At 38.3% G+C, this 21598-nt stretch overlaps 1 protein-coding gene across 1 annotated transcript in view; it reads right to left on the reverse strand.

Moving 5' to 3' along the window:
* The window catches only part of CCSER1 (coiled-coil serine rich protein 1), a gene marked incomplete at its 5' end in the record, with an annotated part of 535256 nt that overhangs the window by 437924 nt on the left and 75734 nt on the right, over nt 1-21598 (reverse strand). Inside the window, one exon of the mRNA XM_084203900.1 lies at nt 7620-7740. Coding sequence (XP_084060026.1) covers nt 7620-7740 — 121 coding nt within the window. The remainder of the gene's footprint in view (nt 1-7619; nt 7741-21598) is intronic.

The raw sequence follows: 21598 nt of genomic DNA on the forward strand, positions 1-21598 counted from the left end.
AGGTAAGATTTTATTTATTTGAACTCCATCTCCTTTTAGAATTATCCCAGACATTAAGCAGTTTTGATATATATAAAAAATAATTTCTATTTCATCACACAGCAAAAATCTCAGCCCAAAATTAAAATCAAAACTGTGTCTTATGGTTCATTGGTCTAATTAAAATTGCCAAAAATACTTGCAATGTACTTGCCAAAAATATTTAGCAATGATTACTCAAGGCCATCAGTTTAGAAGCGTTCTTGATTGCCAAGTGTGAGACTGCCACTTTGGAATTAAGTTGGTATTTGTGGTCTGACTTGTAATTCTCAGTTATGTAAATAAAGCAGACACTTCCAGACACTACAGTACATACAGGATAAAACTTGAACTCTGGAACCAAGCCCATCTTAAGCACCTGCCCATATATTCATGTAAGAAAGGCATATTTTTAAATAAGCTCTATAACCAAATAGTGCAAAATTACTTATCTTGATGTATTTATTTTGAGGAAATTTGTGGACATGAAGGAAGGACAAGCAAGTAATGTAATTAAAGCTTCCTCTATTTCAGAAACACCCAGTGAAGAGTGCGATGATTCAAAGAGAACAGAGAAAAGAAGGATACAAGGGAATGCACAGATTTTCATTAAATTTACAAATTAAAAACATTTCTCAGATCTGATAAATAAATTGATAATCTTACTCCAAAGGACATTTTTTTTAGGGTGATGGCCAAAACTAGAATGACATTATGGTATCACAAAGGTTTATAATTTAATGTATCTCAATGAAACAAAGTGATCTTGCTGTAGGCAAAACTGTTTTCTAAATGTCACTGTGATTTGGTGACAAGGTTTTTCTTATAATAACTTCAGATCTAGTTCAGAAACTGTAGCTGTAGATGCAGCTATGTTGTCCAATGCTTGCTGCTAAAGCAGGGGAAATTTGTATTCCCAATTACTATAACTGTGCTGTCTTTGTTTGTGCAGTTCAATGTTTTAAATCAGCTTTGGGCCCACTCTGTCAATGTACATTACAGTAGCTATATTTTGACTCTAAAAGTTCCATCCAAATTTTCACCATCTGGTGCTCAGAAACATCATCAGCAAAGTTGTATTATCCCTACATATTTTTATTTCTTTCATTTTCTTTTATTAATGAAGACTAGCTACACAATGATACAATGCACTCATCTTACTTTGCAGGTACAATTATCTCCACTAGAAAACGCTGTAGTTTTCTTGATCCTCCACATTTTGATTCAAAATGACCTCATTAAGTATCTTGCTTAACATTCCACCCCTATATCTTTTAGTCAAGTTGAGTTCAGTCACATCAGTAATACTTTAAGGGAGATGATTGAAGCATTCACAGCTGATTGTGTATTAGAAACTAAATCTCTTCTCATAGGAAAGAGGAAGCTTTCCAAACAATGACTACACTTGCAAAGGATCACTTGCAAAGTCCTTGGCAGGGCTATAGTTAAAACCTATATTGCACCCTTCCTCCATAGGGCAATTGCCATCATTCCTCTCCCTCCTGCATTATTCACCACCACGCAGGAGGAAAAGACAGGAGCTCCATTGCAAAATACTGAAAACACTAAGTACAGTGACTGCAATTAGTTAGTGGCTCTCAAAATCCAGCTTATTCAACATTTGCAACTCATGGTCAAATTAAGCTGTACAGAACTGCTGAATCCCTTGGCTGCAAACAATTGCCTAAGATATTTAAATTACATATGCAGATTGCTTTCCCATCAATCTCACCTACAAAGTGATGGTTGCAGTGGTTGAGAAGGAGCATTAGAACTGATGATACTCCTGTTCTACAACCAGACAGAAGGCTTCTTCCATATTCACTTTGCAGTGCAATTATATTTCCTTTGCACAACTGTTACCTATAATTCATTTTACAAAATGATTCGCATTTTTGCAGCACCTGGACACAGGGAAAGAATAGAAACAACAGAGTCTGGTTTATTGTTCTGTCTTTCCTCCAAGCAAGAAGAAATAAGTTACCAATTTGAGCAGCCTAGACAAGAGACAATGTCAGGTAGTAGTTTCAACTAGTAAGCAGACAAAAGAAGTGTAAATACTGTATTTTTACTATTTTCTGAAAAGTTTCTCATATCAAAGAAGACATGAGTACAGCAAAATAATTTCCCATTATGTGTTAAAAGCAATACCAGATGCACAAGGAGACCATGTGACAGACAACAGAGAAAACAGAAATTTTCAGTTCCCCTTCAAGTCACTAAATAGAGCTTAAAGACTAACTAGCAAAATAGATAAAAGAATGTAAAAGTAGACCACTGACAGCATAAACACACTGCTTATGTTTACTCCATTTCAAAGTATCCGCTTTAAAGAAATGGATATAAATGCTACCTCTCCTACCTGTAATCACTAAAAGGTAGTGCTAGAGAGTATACTCCAATCCAGCTGATGTCCCAGGGTTTTTCAGCTGAGCTGGAACCACAGCTTTCAAAGTATGGTCATTCCAGAGCAACACAGGGCATCCCTATTCTCTTCTGCATTCTCTCACCCAAAGAATGACACACGCTTCCACAGTCCATTGTCCCAATCATTCAGAAACTGAAACAGTACAACCATTTCTTCTCTGCTTTTCCAAACAAGTGTGAAAAGCATTCCTGTTTCACACCACTGAAAGATGCCTTTTTGAAAGGACTGCCAGAGCAGACAGGAATCCTGATGTGGACACCACTGCCTGACAGCCTGGCTGCTTTAGGGACCACACTTCACATCACCACTGTGGGGCTGTAAGGACTTCAGTGGTGTTTGAGACAGGAAAAATGTAATTTTAAGGTCACAGAAGGACTTTGCCATGGAGGATGGAGTGGCAGGGTGGCCTGGCTCCAGGTCTGGCACATCCTAGGTAATGCATCCAGACAGAGGTTCCCACTTTGGCAAACTGTGGAGAAGTATGTACACATATTGCTGGCATCACCTCAACCCCTTGTTTACACCTTAATTCAGGCAGAGGCATGTCTCAATAACAGGATCATAACAGGAGCATCAAAAATTACAGAGGTAATACAAGATCACTGCTGCCTTGAGGTGAAAAAAATCTTCCCTGGGATTTATCAAAAATCCACAACTGATTAAGTGAAGAATAATACATAATCAGCTTGGTTTGAACTTCTTTTGAAAGGAATTAGGCAAGGTTTCAAGAGTCAAAAAATATTACCAGTCTTCTGATGCACCAATTATATACCTAAAACTTGAAATGCTGAGAAAGGAAAAAAACCCTAAATTTTGGAATATGCTTACTTCAGCTAATAAATTCAGTCTCTATATGCACCAAAATCTTCCTAGATTCCAATCTCTATCAGTACCAATGTCCTGGGTTAGCATCTGCACTAAACAGTGCAGTACAGAATGGCATTAGAGCTGTAACTCTCCCCTTTAGCAGCCTGTTTCCATCAGCAAGCACCCAAGTCACTGTGATTTCAAGAAGCTTTCTCGTGTATTTGATCTCACACTTAAGAACCTTGCTCAGGTAAGTACTGTTGCAAGGTACAAGTGAAACAGCTTTGGCACAGACAGAATATTGAAAAGACTCACTACACAGGCTCATTCAGGCATTTACCAGAAAAAATCCAACCTGTTCTTAAAAATCTGAAGAACTGTCAGTGATCAGTGACATTTAGAATCGTAAAATAAATCACTGACTGTGTTTCAGTTGGAAGGAACTGTTAAAGGCCATCTCATCCTTCTGCAATAAGCAGGAACACCTTCAGCTAGAACAGGTTGCTCAGAGACCCATCCAACACCCCTTGAATGTTTCCAGGGATGGGGAATTCACAACTTCTCTGGGCAACACACTCCACTGTTTCATCATCCTCACTGTTAAAGCCTCTGTCCTTAGATCCAATCTGAATTTACCTCCTTCCACTTTAAAAACATTGAACTCATCCTATCATTTTTGTAGGTTCTTCATCTCTAAATCTCTCCTAAAACTCAGGAAAATATTTCTGACATGAAAAAGAGTTGTCAAATTACAGTGTCTGCTTCATGACATAACAAGATCTGTAGCTCTAAGAACACTTTAACAGCAAATAATTTATTTAAGTAAAAATCAAAATCAGAAATATGACAGCAACTGAAGTACTAATGCACAAACCACCTTTAAATTAGCCAGCTCAGAGGGCTGCATGCTGCCATCACTATTCTGAACAGCAGGACAGTCATAGCCAAAGAAACACATCAAAGAAAGTAGCTGACTATCAGCTTAACTTTAAATCTGATTAAAAAAAGGTGCACCTGAATGTCACTATACTTTTTTCATACGCTGTAGCACATGAATGGTTTTCCATGTTTACCTATGAACATCACACAGCAGAAGAACATTGTCTGCTCCAAGACTTGTGTGTCATTCGACACTTCTTTTTCCACACTGCCCCTTGTAGGCTGACCTTTCAGCCCTGGAGTCTGCCCAGTGAAGCAGAAGCTAAATTAATTTAAAGCATAATGAACAGTCCTCTGGGCCATGCATTCCCTCCCATGCTGCCTTGCAAAAACTTGAAATTGAAGCGAGGATTCCTCATGCCATTGCTCTGTGCCAGCAGCTGATTTATTTATATTAGAATTCAGATAGGAAGGACTAAAATTAGGACTCTGTAAGCAGAATTCACTGTTCAAAATGTTCCAATTGTTTTAGCATCTGGGCACCTTTGAGAACAACTGACTGATGTATCACTATGACAACACAAAGAGGCCTCCGTAACTTGAAGTATTAAGACAGCAAAAGGTTTTCAAGGCTTGTATTTTTACAAATTATAGCAAAGCTAATGCCACACCCTAGATAAAATGTAGGGCTTAGAAAATAAAATAAGGAAGATGTCACATTTCCTGTTTGTCATCCTAACCTCACACTGACCATTGATTATGCTGTGGAGAGGAAAGACAAAAACCACAAAAGCACGCTCTTCCCCTTGCCAAATCCATTCCTGGTAATAACTGAGGTAGGAATTTTGCCCAGTGCACAAGCAACAAGTCAGCAATTACCTGGGTATCACTATGAAATTACTCCCCAATGAAATGGTTTGAGCTTCTAAGAAAAAATACAGAGCAGGGAAAAAAATTGGCCCTTTACTCCTGCAATCCTGATAAGAACTTATCACAGACACTTAAAATCTCATTAAGATTTGCTGCTACCACTTCTGGCACCATTTGCTGCTTACAAAAAAAACACATTAGGCAAATACATTATTTAAAGCCACTAAACAGTTTCTTTCTAAAACAAAATAACATCATTAATCAAATATTATACAAGTAGCATTAAAAGCTTTTTTTTTTCCCTGCCCAGTCTTCACAGCTTCTTGTGTCCTGAATGTCTTGGACGTAATTTTACTGTGCCATACAAGAGAATGATTTTTAGCTATTTGTAACTGCTTAACATTTTATTACCATTAATATGCATTTTATCTGGTTTGGATTACAGACTTTCTTATGTAGCTTTAGAAAGCATTAGTTATCCTAAACATACCCTGTCCCTGTAGGGCCTGGAGGCAGAAATTTCTCCCTACAGCATCTCGACGGCTGCCTACTGCTCAGCCCTCCGTGATATGCACAATTGTTGGACATGCAAGTCCAAACCATATAGGTACACAAAGATAAGTACAAAAATCAAAGCATCAATGCTGTTTTCCACATGAATTGAGTATCAATGACTATAATCCACACACGCAGACCAGCTCATACATGGAGTCTGAATTCCCATCACTGGAATTCAATAAACACCAAGGGCACATGTTCATTGGAGACAGATGACTGGGATACTTAGACACAGGAATTAGGATCTGTTTTGCTTCCAATAACTGGATATAAAGAAAGCTATCTGCATGTAGAAAGCAGAGGATGAAATGCAGGATCAGTATGCTGGAATTTCATTCATCATGCTGGACATTTTCTTGAAGCTGCATGCTTTCACCTCCTACAATTACTTTGAAGGTTTCTACAAAATTTACCAAATTCGAGTTGTGAACTTCTTCCAGCAAGATGGTTCTGTTTAATTTCAAATATACTTGTCAGAAATATTGTCTTAAAGACACTTATGCACTGATACAGTTTCATAAGGAGAAGTTTAAACCCATTTAATCTGTTTTAGCATAATCTTGTTTCTCATTGAAAGAATTCCAGGTCATACTTTTAAACAGTAGTATTGGAAGAGCACCAGAGGTTAGAGCATGTTTCTGAGACCTCTGAGTGCTTAGGAAAAGTAACATCTGTGTTCTTAGAGGATAACACTAATCAGGTTGCAAAAAAAAAAAAAAAAATTAAAAGCCAAACACGCCAAAAATCTGTGAGGTAGCTTCATTCAGCACATGCTAAACAGATACCAGAGTTTCTTACTTTGAATTCGTAAGAGAATCTCATCACAGCAGATGAAAAAGCCAATCTAACAAAAGTGCTGGATTCCCTTTTAGTGAAGACAAGAAAAAATGTTCTATGCTGCTTTGAACTAACCAGAAAGATCACTCTGGATTTCAGCACAGTATTTTAAAGTCCATTGCTTCTCCCATCTCTTGGAGAGAGAAGCACACAACAGAAGCACGACAACAATCAGATGCCCACAGCATTTCAAACATAAGGCCCTTGGAGCAATACCCAGACAGTAGGTAACATACTGTGTTAAATTTTAAATACAGGTAGTCTAGATGAAATGGGTTTATCACCACATTGAAAAAGATACCACAGCCAGATACAGACTTAAGTCATAAATCTGTAGCAAGATCACAACCCATCCAATCTACTCTAATCCACCAGTGGTGTTTTGGATGTTTCAGGGATTTTGGGGTTGTGGGGGATGTTTTAATTTTCTTACAGTAATAGGCATGCAAGCCAGGACTCCACAGACAATTTTAAAGCTAAAATTGTACGTGTACCAAGAGAAGCAGCAAACTGAACATAAATGAACAGGAATGATGTTATCCATTGTCATATTTTTAATACCTTCCACACTTTAAAAGGCACAGACCTCAAATTTGTGTTGTGATAAAGCCTTACAATTGTGTTTTCTTTCTTTTCATGAAAACAAAATTACTTTTATCCTCCAAGGACTCAGTCATTAAGAAATAACCATCCTGCCTGGTATTGCAAGGCAAATGTTACTGCACAGTCTTATTTTCATCTAATGCAAGATACCAAAACACATTGTAATTAGGTAAACAAAATTTCCCTAGAAGAATGCACTACAACACTTTTGAAGATGCCTCTTGTGCCACAGAGGTAAAATGGTCACTGGAAAATACTGAAATATAGCAGATGAGCTGAGCCTATACAAATCACCTTCTTTATAAAAATCAACTACTTGCAAGAATCAAAGGACTATTTAAACAAAAAGAATCACCTTATCAAACCTGTTTAAAAGGCAGTTTCTTGGCATATAAAGGCCCATTCCCTCTATACATGTCATTACCAAAAGTCTTGGGGAAAAAATGTAGGCTAATGAACAAGAGCAGCAGCTTCGCCTCAGGCCAGTTTCTACTTTTGGAAACACCTATGAAAGCCCAGATGAAAGAGAAAGGAGGGTGTATATGCATATCCCTGAGATGGAATCTGGCCTGGTGTTTAAATTGCACTTGTAAAAGATCATGTTATTTGAATAACTCACTGTTTGGACACATCAGGCATTATCATCTGTTCTTTTTTCCTTGCATCCACTGTGGTCTCTACAGGGGTGAGTACTACAGCAGCACATGACACTATTGACTGGTAAGAGTCTTCCCGGCACACTGCAAAGATAAAAAGTATCAGTGTTAAACAGTAAACTCAGCTTGCACTTGAAAGGAGAGAAAAAAAAGAAAAATCTATTCCTACTGTGATAAACACAAATGCAAATAATTAATCAGGCTTCACTATGGCCACATGCAATGAAAATGGCATTATTTTTCACATTTCCTAACATGCTTACTTTGCACATTTTTTGCCACTGACAGATCAGTCACTAAGTTTTAGCCAGCACAAGATCTGCTCTCAGTCTGCTCAAGCTCATTCGTGTATCTGAGTCCTAAAAGGACTTATATTTCATAAATTACATCAGAGTATGATTCACTTCTTAGTTATATTTTTCATCACAGACTGAAAATAAGACTGAAAATAAAGAGTGGTTTCCAGGCAAACCTCCCACCTTCAAAAATTTTAGACTTTGTAAGAAAATAGGTTTAAGAAAACGTAATTAGTGATTTATTTTTCACTTTTAACTGTTATGACTCTTTTTACTCCAAAAAGGCCAAATCCAAATGGTCTAGAAGTGGTATGTGATAGACTGACTCATGCTTTCTTTTAATAGAAATTGTACCTGTATTACTGCGCTGAATGTTACAACTTAATATTTAGAGCTAGAAGAATTAGCACGCTCTTGAGCTGAGCATTTGGCTCAATTAGAACTAATAAATGAATATCCAAAAGTTTCTGACCTCTGAACAGACAATTATATCTATTACACTTCACAAACATTCTTAAATTCTAAATTTCAAGTGTTGCTGGTAATTCAGCTTTTAGCAGCGACCACTCCTACTGATTTTGAAGCTATACATTTCCTTTACAGCCAAGGCATGAAACAAATGAAAGCTGGAATTGAGTTGGATGCGTTGAACAAAGCATGACAGCTTCTTATCTTACATTTGGTACTTTAATGTATTATATACAAGCAAGAAGAAATGTGGGTGCCTATGTTTGAACAGAAAGACATACAGTATTTTATAACATACAGAACTCTTTCATGAAGAGTGAACACATGCCCACAGGGCCAATAACATAGCCTGTAAAACCAGAATGACTGTGGCAAATTCCAAGCAATTCAAAACCAGAAAGAACAGATTTCACAAGTACATACATTTATGGAAGATTGGTACAGCTGGAAACATTGAACTGAGACACTGTTTTATTATTATTCCGTTCTCCACAGTCATGTGCCTCCTTACTGCCCACGAACAACACCCCTTTGGCATAGCCTCTGCTCCCCTTACAAAAGAAGCAAAACTGGAGTAAAACTTCACCCATCTTGACCTGACTAGGTCAAGAACAACTAACTGTGCCATTTTACCCCGAGGGCACAAACTACCTTCAGCCCACAAACTCAGCACACACCACCAGGACACACTGGTGCTCCACAAACACCCTGCAACACTAACAGGAACAGGTCAGGTTGGGGCTGGATATTTCTACAAAGGTCTTTTTTTTGCTTTCTGAGCAGTTCTGAGCCATTCAGCAAGCAGCACAATTGGCTGGAGCACAGGCAGCTCTGTCCAGACAGAAACCTCTTGGAGAGTGCTTGTAATTGCGTTTAATTTATCTGATGTTGTCCAGCATGGTCTGTGTTTTTAATGTTAATGTGCACACTCTGCTAAGTAACTAAGCCACCTAAGATGCCCAGTATCTTGCCCTAACTTCCTTTTTTCCTTTGGAACCAGCATTACTCAATACTTGGTCACTATCATAGACACACATCTCCAAAAGACAGTCATACACAAAAAAAACTTGCTACATTGACTGCAGGCAAGTAGGATTTGTGCTACAGCTTGATGCACAACAGATTAAGATGAAACTAATGCAGAATATATTGAACTAAAGAGACAGCATAAGAAAAATTGGAATTTTTGGTGATTTTACATTCTACTATGTTATGTATGACCAGTAGACCATCTACTAGCGTGATTCTGATTGGTACTTACAAAACAGCAAGGAATTTACAAAACAGCACTTTCTCATTACAACCAGCAACTGAGTATGTGCAAAAAAGAAGATTGATGTCTCTGTTTCTTTATTTACAGTCGAAGAATTGCAAAAAATAGGCTTGTCGTAGTGCACCAGTGATACTCAGCACCAAAGTTTTAACCAGAAACACTGGTAAAACAGAGCACAAAGGATGAAGCAAATACACATTTTTCTTCAGAAGACCTTTATTATTACTAGAGTATCAAGCCATTACTTTAGAACTCTTAAAAGGTCTGGTGAAAAGCATCACAGGGGAGGGTTTGCTTAGATCAGGCACTGCCCATCAGAGCAGTTACAAAAAAAGATAAAAGAGGGAATCATGAGTAACAAAGAAGACACTGCATGTCTCCCACTCTTTACAGAAATTTCATGAATGAATAAAACTGTGAAATCACTTTTGTTTAATAATTAATGCTATACAGGAGTTGTATAATCCTTTAATTTACAGTGGAAGACAAACCCCGTGGTCAGCCTGTGATTGCAGCTCATGGAATGTATTATCCCCCCATTCTAGACAGCAATACTCTTTGGTCTCGCTTTTGAAAGCCACTACAATTCCTCCTTTTTATCTCAACTCTGTGCACAGTCATAAGTCATTAAGGGACAGTATAATTAACTAAAATGCCATGAAGTAGTGATGGCACAGCAGCAAGTAATTTTCACCTACTAGAGTTTATGCTCTTACTCTGTTCATAACTTGCATTAAAATAATGAGAACGTGCTTGAATGTGGACTCTCAACTTTAACGCTGACAGGGATGGGCATGGTTTTACTTAAGACTTTTTGCATTTTATATTTCAAATTCAGCTCTTAAACATAGCTTCATTTCTACAAATTCATTTTTTAATCTACGAGTGGCTTATGTTACCCCAAAAAAAGATGTCTACACACTGTACTCTTTATGAATTGAAATCTGTTCAATCCTCAAAATATCACAACCATCAGCAAAACAATTACTCTAAGGGATCGCTCCTTTTAATCATAAATCCTCTCACGTGTTAAACTTGTTCCTTAACATCCAGCAAGAACTTGAAAATTCAGCCTTCCCACATGAATTGGTAAGGGAAGCAGAACTTTCAGTCATCTGAGTTAGTGCTTGGCAAAGCCATCAATGTAATCAGCTGTCTCAGCCTACTATATTATTCCTGATGCAGAATTGTGGAAAAAACTGTACAAGCTACCAACAAGGGGAAAACTCAACCAATTTTATACTACCTGTAGCAGTTTCTTTAAGACACTAACATTTAGTATCTCAGAATGTTTCATACACTGAGTATCTTCAGGAAAAAAAAAAGGCAATTTGCATGCAAGTGAGATGGTATTTTTCAGTCCTTTATTCGCAACTCAACCATTACACGAACAAGCTAATAATTGTAGTGAAATAACACAACCAGAGGAATAGCTATCTGTTATCATAGAAACATTTTTCTTAGTGAAACAAAAGACACTACCTACAAATTACAAGTCATGTAAAGGAGTACTCAACAGAAAGGGAAAACAAACAGTCTTAACTTCATAGACTACTATTATAAAAGATCTGTACTACTTTTGAAGCTGCATGGTTTCTCCCCAGATCCTTCAGTTTAATGATGCATGCAGCTTGTTTTCTTCCATCACCAAGTGTTTTAAAAGTACCCCATGTATTTATCACTAGGAGTGCTGGCTTGGATTTACCCTAGCTGGTTTAGGCAGTCCCAGAACATCATTCACTATCAAAACAGATCTTTACATCTGGAGAAGAAAAACATTAGGTTTTTTTTTTTCTTTGCTGTTTCTTTCAAGAAAGATGAGAATGACTAATTAAACATTTTTCTTCTACTTTGAACCAACCACTGAAAAATTTTTAATTCCCTAAATAGTAGGACAGTAGGAAGCCTTCAACAGCTACTGAATAGAATGTGTTTCTCCAGAGAATAAAAAAATTTTTAGCTCAAGGGATGTCATTTACATCATCTAACTCAAACAGTTAATTGTACATGCTTCCCCCCCCCCTTTTTTTTAATTGAGGAGAAAGAAAATCTGGTTATCACTGCTTGCTATCAAAAAAAGTCTCCCTTGACACAAGATGCAAGATGAAAATTAGCAGCAAGTACTACCTGCTTAGAGAAAACAGAAGGGAGATGTTCATATGCAGTGTGCAGTGAAGCATAAGGGAATCATGACACAGGGACACAAAAACAGTGAAGTATTTCTGGATTTCAGAAATCTGGGCACTTATCCTGACAATCCAAAGTATTTACAGTTATGCCTATGAAATTTAAAATTATCAGCTCTCATCATTCAAGAGACAGATCAAATCTGGAAACAGATGCTGTTTTATATCAAAAATCCTTCTGCTTTGGTAAAAAACTAGCCAAGCAGCCAGGAGCGTGGAAGGCACTAAATGCTTTACCCTGAAAGATCAGTCAGCTGCCACTGTAGGAGACAGGAGACTAGAGCACGAGGGAGCAACATCTGGATGCCAAGTATCCAATCCCACATCCCTTTTATTACTGAAGGCCAGACATTATGTTTTAATAACTCTGGAACACCAACTCTCATTGCAGGCACTGAGAACATTTTGGCACATGGTTTCCTAAATAGCTCTCTGCCATGAAAAGGCCCAGGAGATGAGTCACCCTCTAAGGTACTCTGAACAAAAGCTGCAAAATATGTAACTCCTATACAGGTTCCTCAGACAAAGGAAATTAAGGACAAAGAACTGCTACACTTAAAACAGAGCTTTTGCTAAAACAAACCAGCTAACTAAACCCAAACCACAAACATACCAACCAACCAAAAAGGAGGAGTGGATACACTAATTTCCTTCAGTACATGAGAACTAGTGAAGAGCTGAGGAAAGAAAAAAAAAAACATTTACAACATGCAACTGAAGTTATTTTGCCAGCAAAGATGCTGACATTAGAAATAGCATATAAGAGAGAATCTTGAAATCCAGTCTACTAATTCTGGTATGTCCAGGAAGAACTGTGACTGACCACCATGTTAATCCATTCCTGACTGCACAGATATGGCCTCTGATAGTCCTAGGTCACTCAGAGGGCTCTGAAAAAAAAAACAGCTTTCTCATTTGTCTCACCATCAACCCCAAACATCACCTGCATGAAGCACTTCAGCAAAACCAAGTGTATGAATTCAGTTCCAAACCCTCTTTCTCAGTGCCAGAAAAACAATAAAGTCTTTTACTACTTTGTTATTAAACTCTAAAGCCCAAGGAGACTTTCAGTCTCTTTAAAACAACACAAAAGGTCAAGGTACTTTATGTGAAAGCTATTTTTGCCCATCTACTTATATTAGAAAAAGCTCAATATTAAAAATACTAATAAAAAAGCCTAATTTTCCTGCTGCTTGATCCTAGATTTGATGATGGTCTTTGGAGAAAAAAGGAAACTAAATGAATCTCTATTTTTATTAGTTCAACAGTTTTTCTAGAGCCCCTTGTTCCCTAGAAACAGCTACATTTCACAATATTGGCCAAGTGAATACTTAAGAGAATGAGTGTATATGCTCACAGTCCCCAAAGGGTTTGCTGTAATAATTTTGCAATAAAACCACAGGCCTGGTTCTTAAACACAACATAGTCACAATCAGAAATTTTGTAATAGCAACAATTACAGGCCCATTCTAGGCAAATGAATTGCTTTCTATCAGGTTCTTTTGGTTCATGGCTCTTTTACACAAAGGCTGCACACACGTAGCTGCTTTGTGCTATCTACACTGGCACACAAACATGAAGATTACAAAATGCAGCATTAAGCAGGAGCCAGGGAATTCCTCTTACACACCAGCAGTTCTGCAGTGATTATCTGCACCCTTGGATTATCTGCTACCTTTGTCCTAAGTTTGTTTGTTGTCACAAGCCTCTGTAATAACACAGTAAGAGCCACAAGTAAAATTTGGTTCTGGTGACTTGTACCCCATGCATAAGAAATAAAACTGTAGTTTTTCAATGCTCATGCATGATGGAATGCTGAATGAAGGGTATGCCCTCATCACCTAAGGACCAACCCTACAGACATGCTAAGTGATGGAAATACCCAACTCCTAGAATAATCACATAGGTAATGACAAAACTGATGACCCACTTCTTGCATATTTTCTGTTAACTCCACTGTGTTGAGAGAACATCTGCAGTTTGGTTTCTCATGAGGCAGAAAGATGCCACAGGGTAGCACCTTAACTCCTGATCAGTCTTCTCAAGCAGCCTCCCACAGCTTACAGTGACTGGCACACTTTCTTCTACAAAGTGGTTGTGCCTGCATTTACTAATCCCTCGGGGATTATATCGATTTGTTCAGTTACTTATGCTGTTGTGTGAACATGTAGTATCCACAATGTCCTTTAGACTTCCAAAGCTGAATATAGCTGATGTGAAGAAATATTCTCATCAGTCCACTTAAAACTTTCCACCAGCTTGTTTCATCTGACCCGCCCCAGTTTTAGTCTTGGAGAAGACAATGCACAAATTCCCCCTTCACCTTTACAGACTTCTTTTGGATACCTAACCAGCCGTTTATTTTACAGGCTGCATTATCTGCAAGTGCACCTGTTTAAATCCTCTTCCATTGCTCTGTTCACCCTGCTGACCTCTCCACAACCAACCATTCCTTGTTGAAGCTCCTGCAATGATGGATCGCTGTAGCAAGGCCAGGAGAAACTGTAACTGCATTTCCAGAAAATTAACTGGGTTAGTTTCTCAGCTGTAACCACTCTACACCTAAAACATTCTAAATACATCTATTTGTGCTTGAGGCTGCTTCTGAAATACTTTCTTATTCACAGTGAACTACTTAAAGCAAATATTGTTCCAAGAAGCCTACATAGGAATTGAAAAATCAGCCTTTAAAAATAAAGGCATATTCTGTATCCAGTAGGTAGGTATCGCTTCTCAATGTCAAAAGCACTGGTTAAGTGTTAATAAGAGAACCTTTAAAATTACTATTAACTTTCATTAGCTTTTGGCAGCACTATCAGTCAGGATGATGTCACAGGCCTGTATTTTTAGCCCTCTAGTCTATGACTTGTTTTGTGACACAAGCATGAATAAGAACTGTGTGCAGAAATACACAACTGTGTGAGGAAAAGGTTATAATGAAGGACTAATGATCGGAATCCCACCAATCATAGCTAATTCTGCCAAATTCCAGCAAACCTCATAATTAAACAGTATGAATATCTATTAGAATAAAAAGTGGAGGCTTAGTCATTTGGTCTAGGATGCGTGGTGCTAATCACCATGCGGACCAAACAAGTGCATCTGTTTATTCCCAAAGAGTCTTTAAAGACAACTGGTTAAATTCATTAAATTGATTTACCATAGAATGCAGCTGCAGGTCGGTTCATGGGGAAAATGAGGCTCACCCAGACCTCCCCTACTGGTAACCTCTGCCATTGTTGGCAAAGCTGCTTCACTGGTTAGTAAGAACAAAAACACCACAGGTCATGGGTGATGGAAGGAAAGAGAACAGCCCAAAACTCCAGTTGCCCAGTAAGAATGGAAAAGTATGCTGAAAGTGCCAGTTTCAGGTGCAAGCATAAAGCCATGCCCTGGTAATAGCCATAAGGTACCAGGAACTGGGAAACCTCTGTCTCTCTTCCTACAGGACATGGAGGAAATCCCAACAGGGATGCCACCAGCTGCAAGAGCTGTCTGCCTCAAAATTCTTTTTTCAGCCAAGAGAAGAATAATAGTTTTAGTTCTGCTTTTGATCACATTTGGGTTTCTATTTATGTTATGTGATGCCTTCAAGAAAAGGAGAGAAAAAGGAGTGACTGTGACACTGGCATCTTAAAAGAAGGAATATAAAAAGGCCTGCAGGGCATTTCTGTAGGCATAATACAATCCCCTGAAGGAATGACTACTCTAACAACAATATCCTCGACTGTCACTCACTGCAAGTAAAACTGTCAAAACTCAATAGCAAGTGTTTTCAGGAGCACAGTCTCCTGGCTTCAACTATTATTCTTGGCCTAGCTGAAATAAAGACTGACAGGCAAGCAAGATTAACTTATTGTGTTTTGTATTGAATGGCTGTAGTCACAAGAAATTTACTTCAGCAATTAATACACAGACAAACCTCCAAAAGTATAGTTTCCCAAGAGAAATTATTAAATAAAATCGTAATGTTTGGTTTCCTTGCAGATTCTAAAAGCTCACCAGGAAAATTACATGAGGTGTTTTTGTTTTGCAGGAGTAGGAGGCTATTTGGCTTTCTATTATAGTCGTGCTGGCAGTCACTAGCAGGAGCACCAGGTACAGCTGCCAGTAGAGCTGTACAACATCTCAGCTGCAAAATGACAGCCTTTGTCAACCCCAGTGACAAGCAACCCAGTGATCAGTCCCTACTACAGCACATGGTCATAGCCATTCCAGACTCATTCCTGCCTTCACAGAAGTCACTCACATACCAAATATTAGAAATTTACACCAGACATTGAAACAAATTCTTCTGTAACAATGATCTCACTTTTTGCTCAGGGAAGATATTTTCCATATTTATTATAAAATGCAAGCCATTTATTTTATACCTTTGCTCTCTTTAAAGTGATACACTCAGACAGGAAAGCAAATTTCAGCCCAAGTGTCTCTGCAGTCATTTAACAATCCTACAAACCAGCATGAACAAGCAAGCAGCTGGCTGCTGCTCCAGCTGACTACTCCAGCGAAACCACAAAGCAGGGGAGAAATGAGCAAAGTGGGTTAGGTAATCCTAATAATCCTACATACCTATCACCCACAGTCTTACCACTCAGTACTCCCACAGCAAAGGGACAGGCCAGCAAGAGCACCTAGTGAAAGACCTCTGAACCAAGAGGGGAAATGGAGAGGCTTTAAGGAAGAGCAGGTTAAACGATGGGATAAGACAGAATATACAACACCTTCCTCCTGTGGGCACCTATGGCAGGCACCCACTAAACCTGGGTGTGAAGGAAAAACACCTGGATGTTCAAAGAGTTGTCAAGTGAAGGCTCTTCACGGGTGCATTGCAACAGCAAGCAGAAGATGGACTCCAGAAGATAATCAGTCCAGCAATTTCCTAGGCTGTTCTCACAGCTTTTCATGCAGTACCAGGGAAATCATGTTCACAAGTTGGCTTTGTGACAAGAAAGGTTAGAGGCTGTTGTGAAATGATACAAAGCCTCCCATGCCACAAAGAAAACAGAAAAAGAGAATACTATTTGATGTACCTGCAGTTTCAAAAGTCTGCCCATTTGCACAGCTTGCAGATTTTGCTATGCTTTGTACTCACTGCATATGATCTGCTACATTTCAAGGCCAAATGGAACTACCGGGATCATCTGATCTGACATGTGGCACAAGCACATCCTGTGGTTCTTGCAAAAGTTAAATTTTATAGTCCTGATGCAAAACTTTGAAGAGTTCAGATCACTGCTATGCCAGGTTTGTAAGTGATCTGAGGAATTCTTCCAATAATGGTCAAAATAACAGCATAATTTTTCCAATTGATTTTCAGAAGTACAGACTTCTAGCCATACATCTATGCCTCAGATAAAGCATATGCCAAGTAATATATATGCATCTTTCTGAAAAGCAATAAAACAATTGATCACTATGTTGATGACTGTTCACACTTTCTCTAAAAGTCTCAACTATTCTAAAAAAAAAACCCAAATTCAATAGGGCTTGAAGTCCAACCAAGTTTTGAGAGCAATATATTTTACCTTAAAGACAAATAAATTGAAATAGGAATAGATTGTGCTTGGCAAAAACGGTCAAGATCAAAATGACAGGAATGTGACACAAGCTCAGCAATCTTGAAGACCCATTAAACCAGATGATTAACAAACACTTTTTAAATGGAGCCCAATGCAGGATTACAGCCCTAGAAAAAAAGAATGCAGACTATCACTATGCCTCTGAACTGCAGTTTTGGTTCAGAGTAAACCATCAACTCAGTGTGCTGCCGCTGCAAAAATGTCCAACATAGGCATTGGCTACACGAACGTGGAATTGGTGTCTTTGAAGTCACTGAAGTCAAGCACAACTCAATTACCATTCCAACTTCTCAAAAAGATGACTGGAAGATACACTACACTGTACATGATCCTGTATGGGTGAAAATTCAAGACCTCCCTAAATAAGCAGAAGTCAAACTGGAGCATTAAAAGCAATTAAATTATTGGAGGGGAAAAGCCCACACACTAAACAAAATTGGTGACTGTCTGTCTACAGACATATTTAAATTAAGATTAAAACTAAGATGTGTGTTTGCCAAACATATATTTTAAAGTTGCATAGCACAACTTGGCAAAGTATAATCACCTTGCTATATGGGAGTTTGGACCTGATCAACTGAGGTCTCCACCTGTTATGAGTCACAAACATTGGTTGTTCCACATCACACTTCAAGGGTGTGACACAGATGCTCCAGTTGAACCAATCCTTAAGCCAGTGTTTTTAATTATACAAGCAGTCGTGGCAACCAAAGAGCATTAGCCTATACAGAAGCATTTGGGAGGTTGTTTTCTTTAAGAGTTACCTAAATACCATTTCCCCCTAGCCCTAATTTCCAAATCTGGTACTGATACTTACATTGCAGCCCCACAGAACTCAATTGGGGGAAAGAAGAGCCGCATATCAGAAAATGAGATATAAAACTATATGTGGTAATTTCTTCAAAGAATACTTTCCTCTGTAGTTACCTATAGGTAACTACATGCAGATGTCTGTTAATACTGGCACCCATATGAAAATGTCTGAAAAACTTAAGAGAGGACCACCACAGGACAACAATGCATCATTCATACAGACTGACGCTGCAAACAGAACAACCAAAGCTCAGTTGTGTCTACCCAGGTCTGTATTACATTTGTTTTAACTTCATTAAACATCAAAAAAATTACCAAAGAAGACTAATTCAAATTCCTAACATGAATCAAATAAAATTTTAACTTTGAAAGAAATTCAGTTGCTTCTCTTTGTGTTATGGGTGAAATTCTCCACAAAAGGCAGTCATACAAACCTTTGAAGCAATGCAACAGCTAAAGCCGAGCCATTAGAAATTCATCAGCTTCTGTTTGGATTCTACCAGTGATACCAAATGCAAAGCAAAGAATGAACAAACAAGTCAGTATTCTTTTTGTGACAAACAACAATTTGGAGACTAGATAATAAGAAAATAAACATTTGCATATTATCCCTCAACTTTGATTTAAACACCTTTCCTCTGGTTTTGGCTCTGAAAAGGAAATAGTGCCATTTAGTGGTCAGGTGGATTTGCTGCACTTTTTAAACTGAATGCAGTAGCTCACGCTGACAATGTTATCACTGGAATTGCAAATGCTGAGCGGTTACACAATCACTGAGAGTGTTGGTTTTTGAGGAAATACTCTAAATGTTATTTTGAGAAGCATGATATTTTATTCAAAGCATGATATGATATAGAACCTACACGAAATATTTTAGCCTTGTCTCCCTCAACAGTAAGGAACTACATGCTGTTCCTCCTGCTCTCCACCAGGTGATAAACTAGGCTCTAAATTTTATGATTACAGAAGAGGATACTGGGAAATTCTAGAGGAGCTGGCAGGAAGGTTAACTCAAAAACCTGTTCCATAGAAAAAGTCATTATGTTCTAAACCAGAAGAAGATGTATAGAAAATAGGAGTAAAATCTACATCACTGATTTTCAGTGAATAACACTCCAGCTGAAGATAAAAATTAAATTGCCAGATTCACCTGGAGCTTTCTCTGAATTCACCAGCCTCAGAATTTCTGAACCAAGGTGAACTGGTTAAATAGAAGCAAAAAGATGAAAGCTCAATTCTCAAATAGCACCATTTGTGAAAGCAGCTGAAGAGTGTTCATGAATATGGAAGACTGGTTGGGCATCTGTGATTCCAGCAAAATCTGGCCTAATGACTATTTAAATAGTGACAACACATTCACAGCCCCACGTTCTGCTTTCCCTTGAGAAATCTTCCATCTTTACTTCAGATGTCATGCCAGAGGCATCCAAGGAACCAGTCAAGTACAACAGATCCTGCTGAAAGTTAACAGAGTGCAAGTGGACCAGATTTCTAGAGGTGCCTAAAAATTAAAACAAACCACTTTTTTCCTAATCCACAATGATTCTGGAGTGATCTTTTACCTACAACTGCATATCAGGGGATGTGGCCTTTTAAAAACTCAGCTATATCCTTCAGCCTTCACCACCTGCTTTCAAGGGACAAGACTGTCTTTTACTGTATATTTATGCAGCTGGCTCCTAAAGGGTGGCACACAGAAACAACACATGCACAAAGAAGTCCAGGCTCCAGAAAAGCTGTAACCTACATAGAGAATCAGAACAAATTGGCTCCAAAGTTTCTGAAACGTAGAGCACTCAATGACACTGTTGCATTCTCAGCCAAATGTCAACAGCCATCCCCTGCATGATGTAATTCAGAACCCTGGCACTCACTGGGAGGAGTTCCACTACCCTCAAGAACACTCCAGACACCAGGACGCAAAGGTTACCCTCGTCTCTTCAGAGGGAGGGGGACTAATGGGATCTTCAGTATGCAGAGCGCTTCTCTGCATTTTGGAGCACATGTCCACCAATTGTGGAACCTCCTTCCCACAGTTCTGTAAGCCACTGCATTTAAGAAGGCAATTGACTTCACTCTCTACTGAACAATTATGCTCTTAGCTGATTAGAATTTAAGAGCAGGCTTAAGATTAACACTTGACATTTGCTAGAAGCCTTCAAATTTAAAAACGAGAATTATTTGGAAGTCGCCCAATATTTTAAATATCATATGTATTAATCAAAATAAAACTTCACTGCTGATAAAATCTTAAATATAAATGTTATGTACTGCAGTTAATCTACAAAAATATTCAAAATATAAAGATCCAAAAGGTGAAGAAAATACACTTAACACATCATCTTTCTTAAAATCACCTCTTATAATTGTCCTATATCGCTGATTTCTATCCATTAGCAGCATTTGAACTAGCTAGATGCTTTATACACTCAATAGCATAAAAAAGCTGGGAAATCAGCTATCTAAATTATCTTTATTGCATTTGAAAGAGTAATTCCTGTACTCTGATGTGAGAAGTCATGCATAAAATGTGCTAAAGCACCAACTTAGATCTAAAAAAATGGGCAACACATCTTCTACTCAGCAAAGATTTCTCACTGTATGCTTTTACTTTTTACTCATATATTCACTAGATCTTTACTGGCTTTGGTGTCAGAGGTACTGCCTAGTCTACGAATATAAAGCATAAAACACTGTTATGAGATAGCTGCAATCCCCCGGGATTAAACATATGTCCAAGGTTTCATTTGACTAGGTTTCCCTGTCAGCCTCTGAACCAGTGTTTCAGCCATGTAGATGGCAATGATTATGAACAGAACTGCTACCCACAATGAAAATGCTTAGAAAAGAGCAATACATTAAAATTTTAGATTGACCTTACTTCCGAATTCCAAGCATCTATTTTGATTTTTAGATCTGCTAATGGATTTATTAAGGAAATGTGTTTGTAATACGAAGTAATACATTAAACATTTTGCAACCTGTCAATGCTGAGACAACACAATGACTGTTCAATCTAACTAGCAAATGATTCCCAGAGCTGTATACTGTCACTATTAATGATGTCAGAACAGAAAATATTAAAGAAAGGAGAGATTACATAGCCACGGCTCCTTCTGATAGAGCAGGAAGCAAAGGTTGCACAGTAAGGTATGGGTTCACTGCAGCTTCACATAGGATATATGCAGCCCCCTCATCCCACAAGAAAGGTCAAGAATGACAGAAGGACCAGCACACTCCTCCTCAACCCCTTGGAATTCAAGTAACAAGTAGCTAAAGACTGAAAACTAAGTTAGAGAGGAGTCAGGACAAGTTGGGATCAAG

Source organism: Fringilla coelebs (assembly GCF_963513975.1).
Source record: "Fringilla coelebs genome assembly, chromosome: 4".
Lineage (NCBI taxonomy): Eukaryota > Metazoa > Chordata > Aves > Passeriformes > Fringillidae > Fringilla > Fringilla coelebs.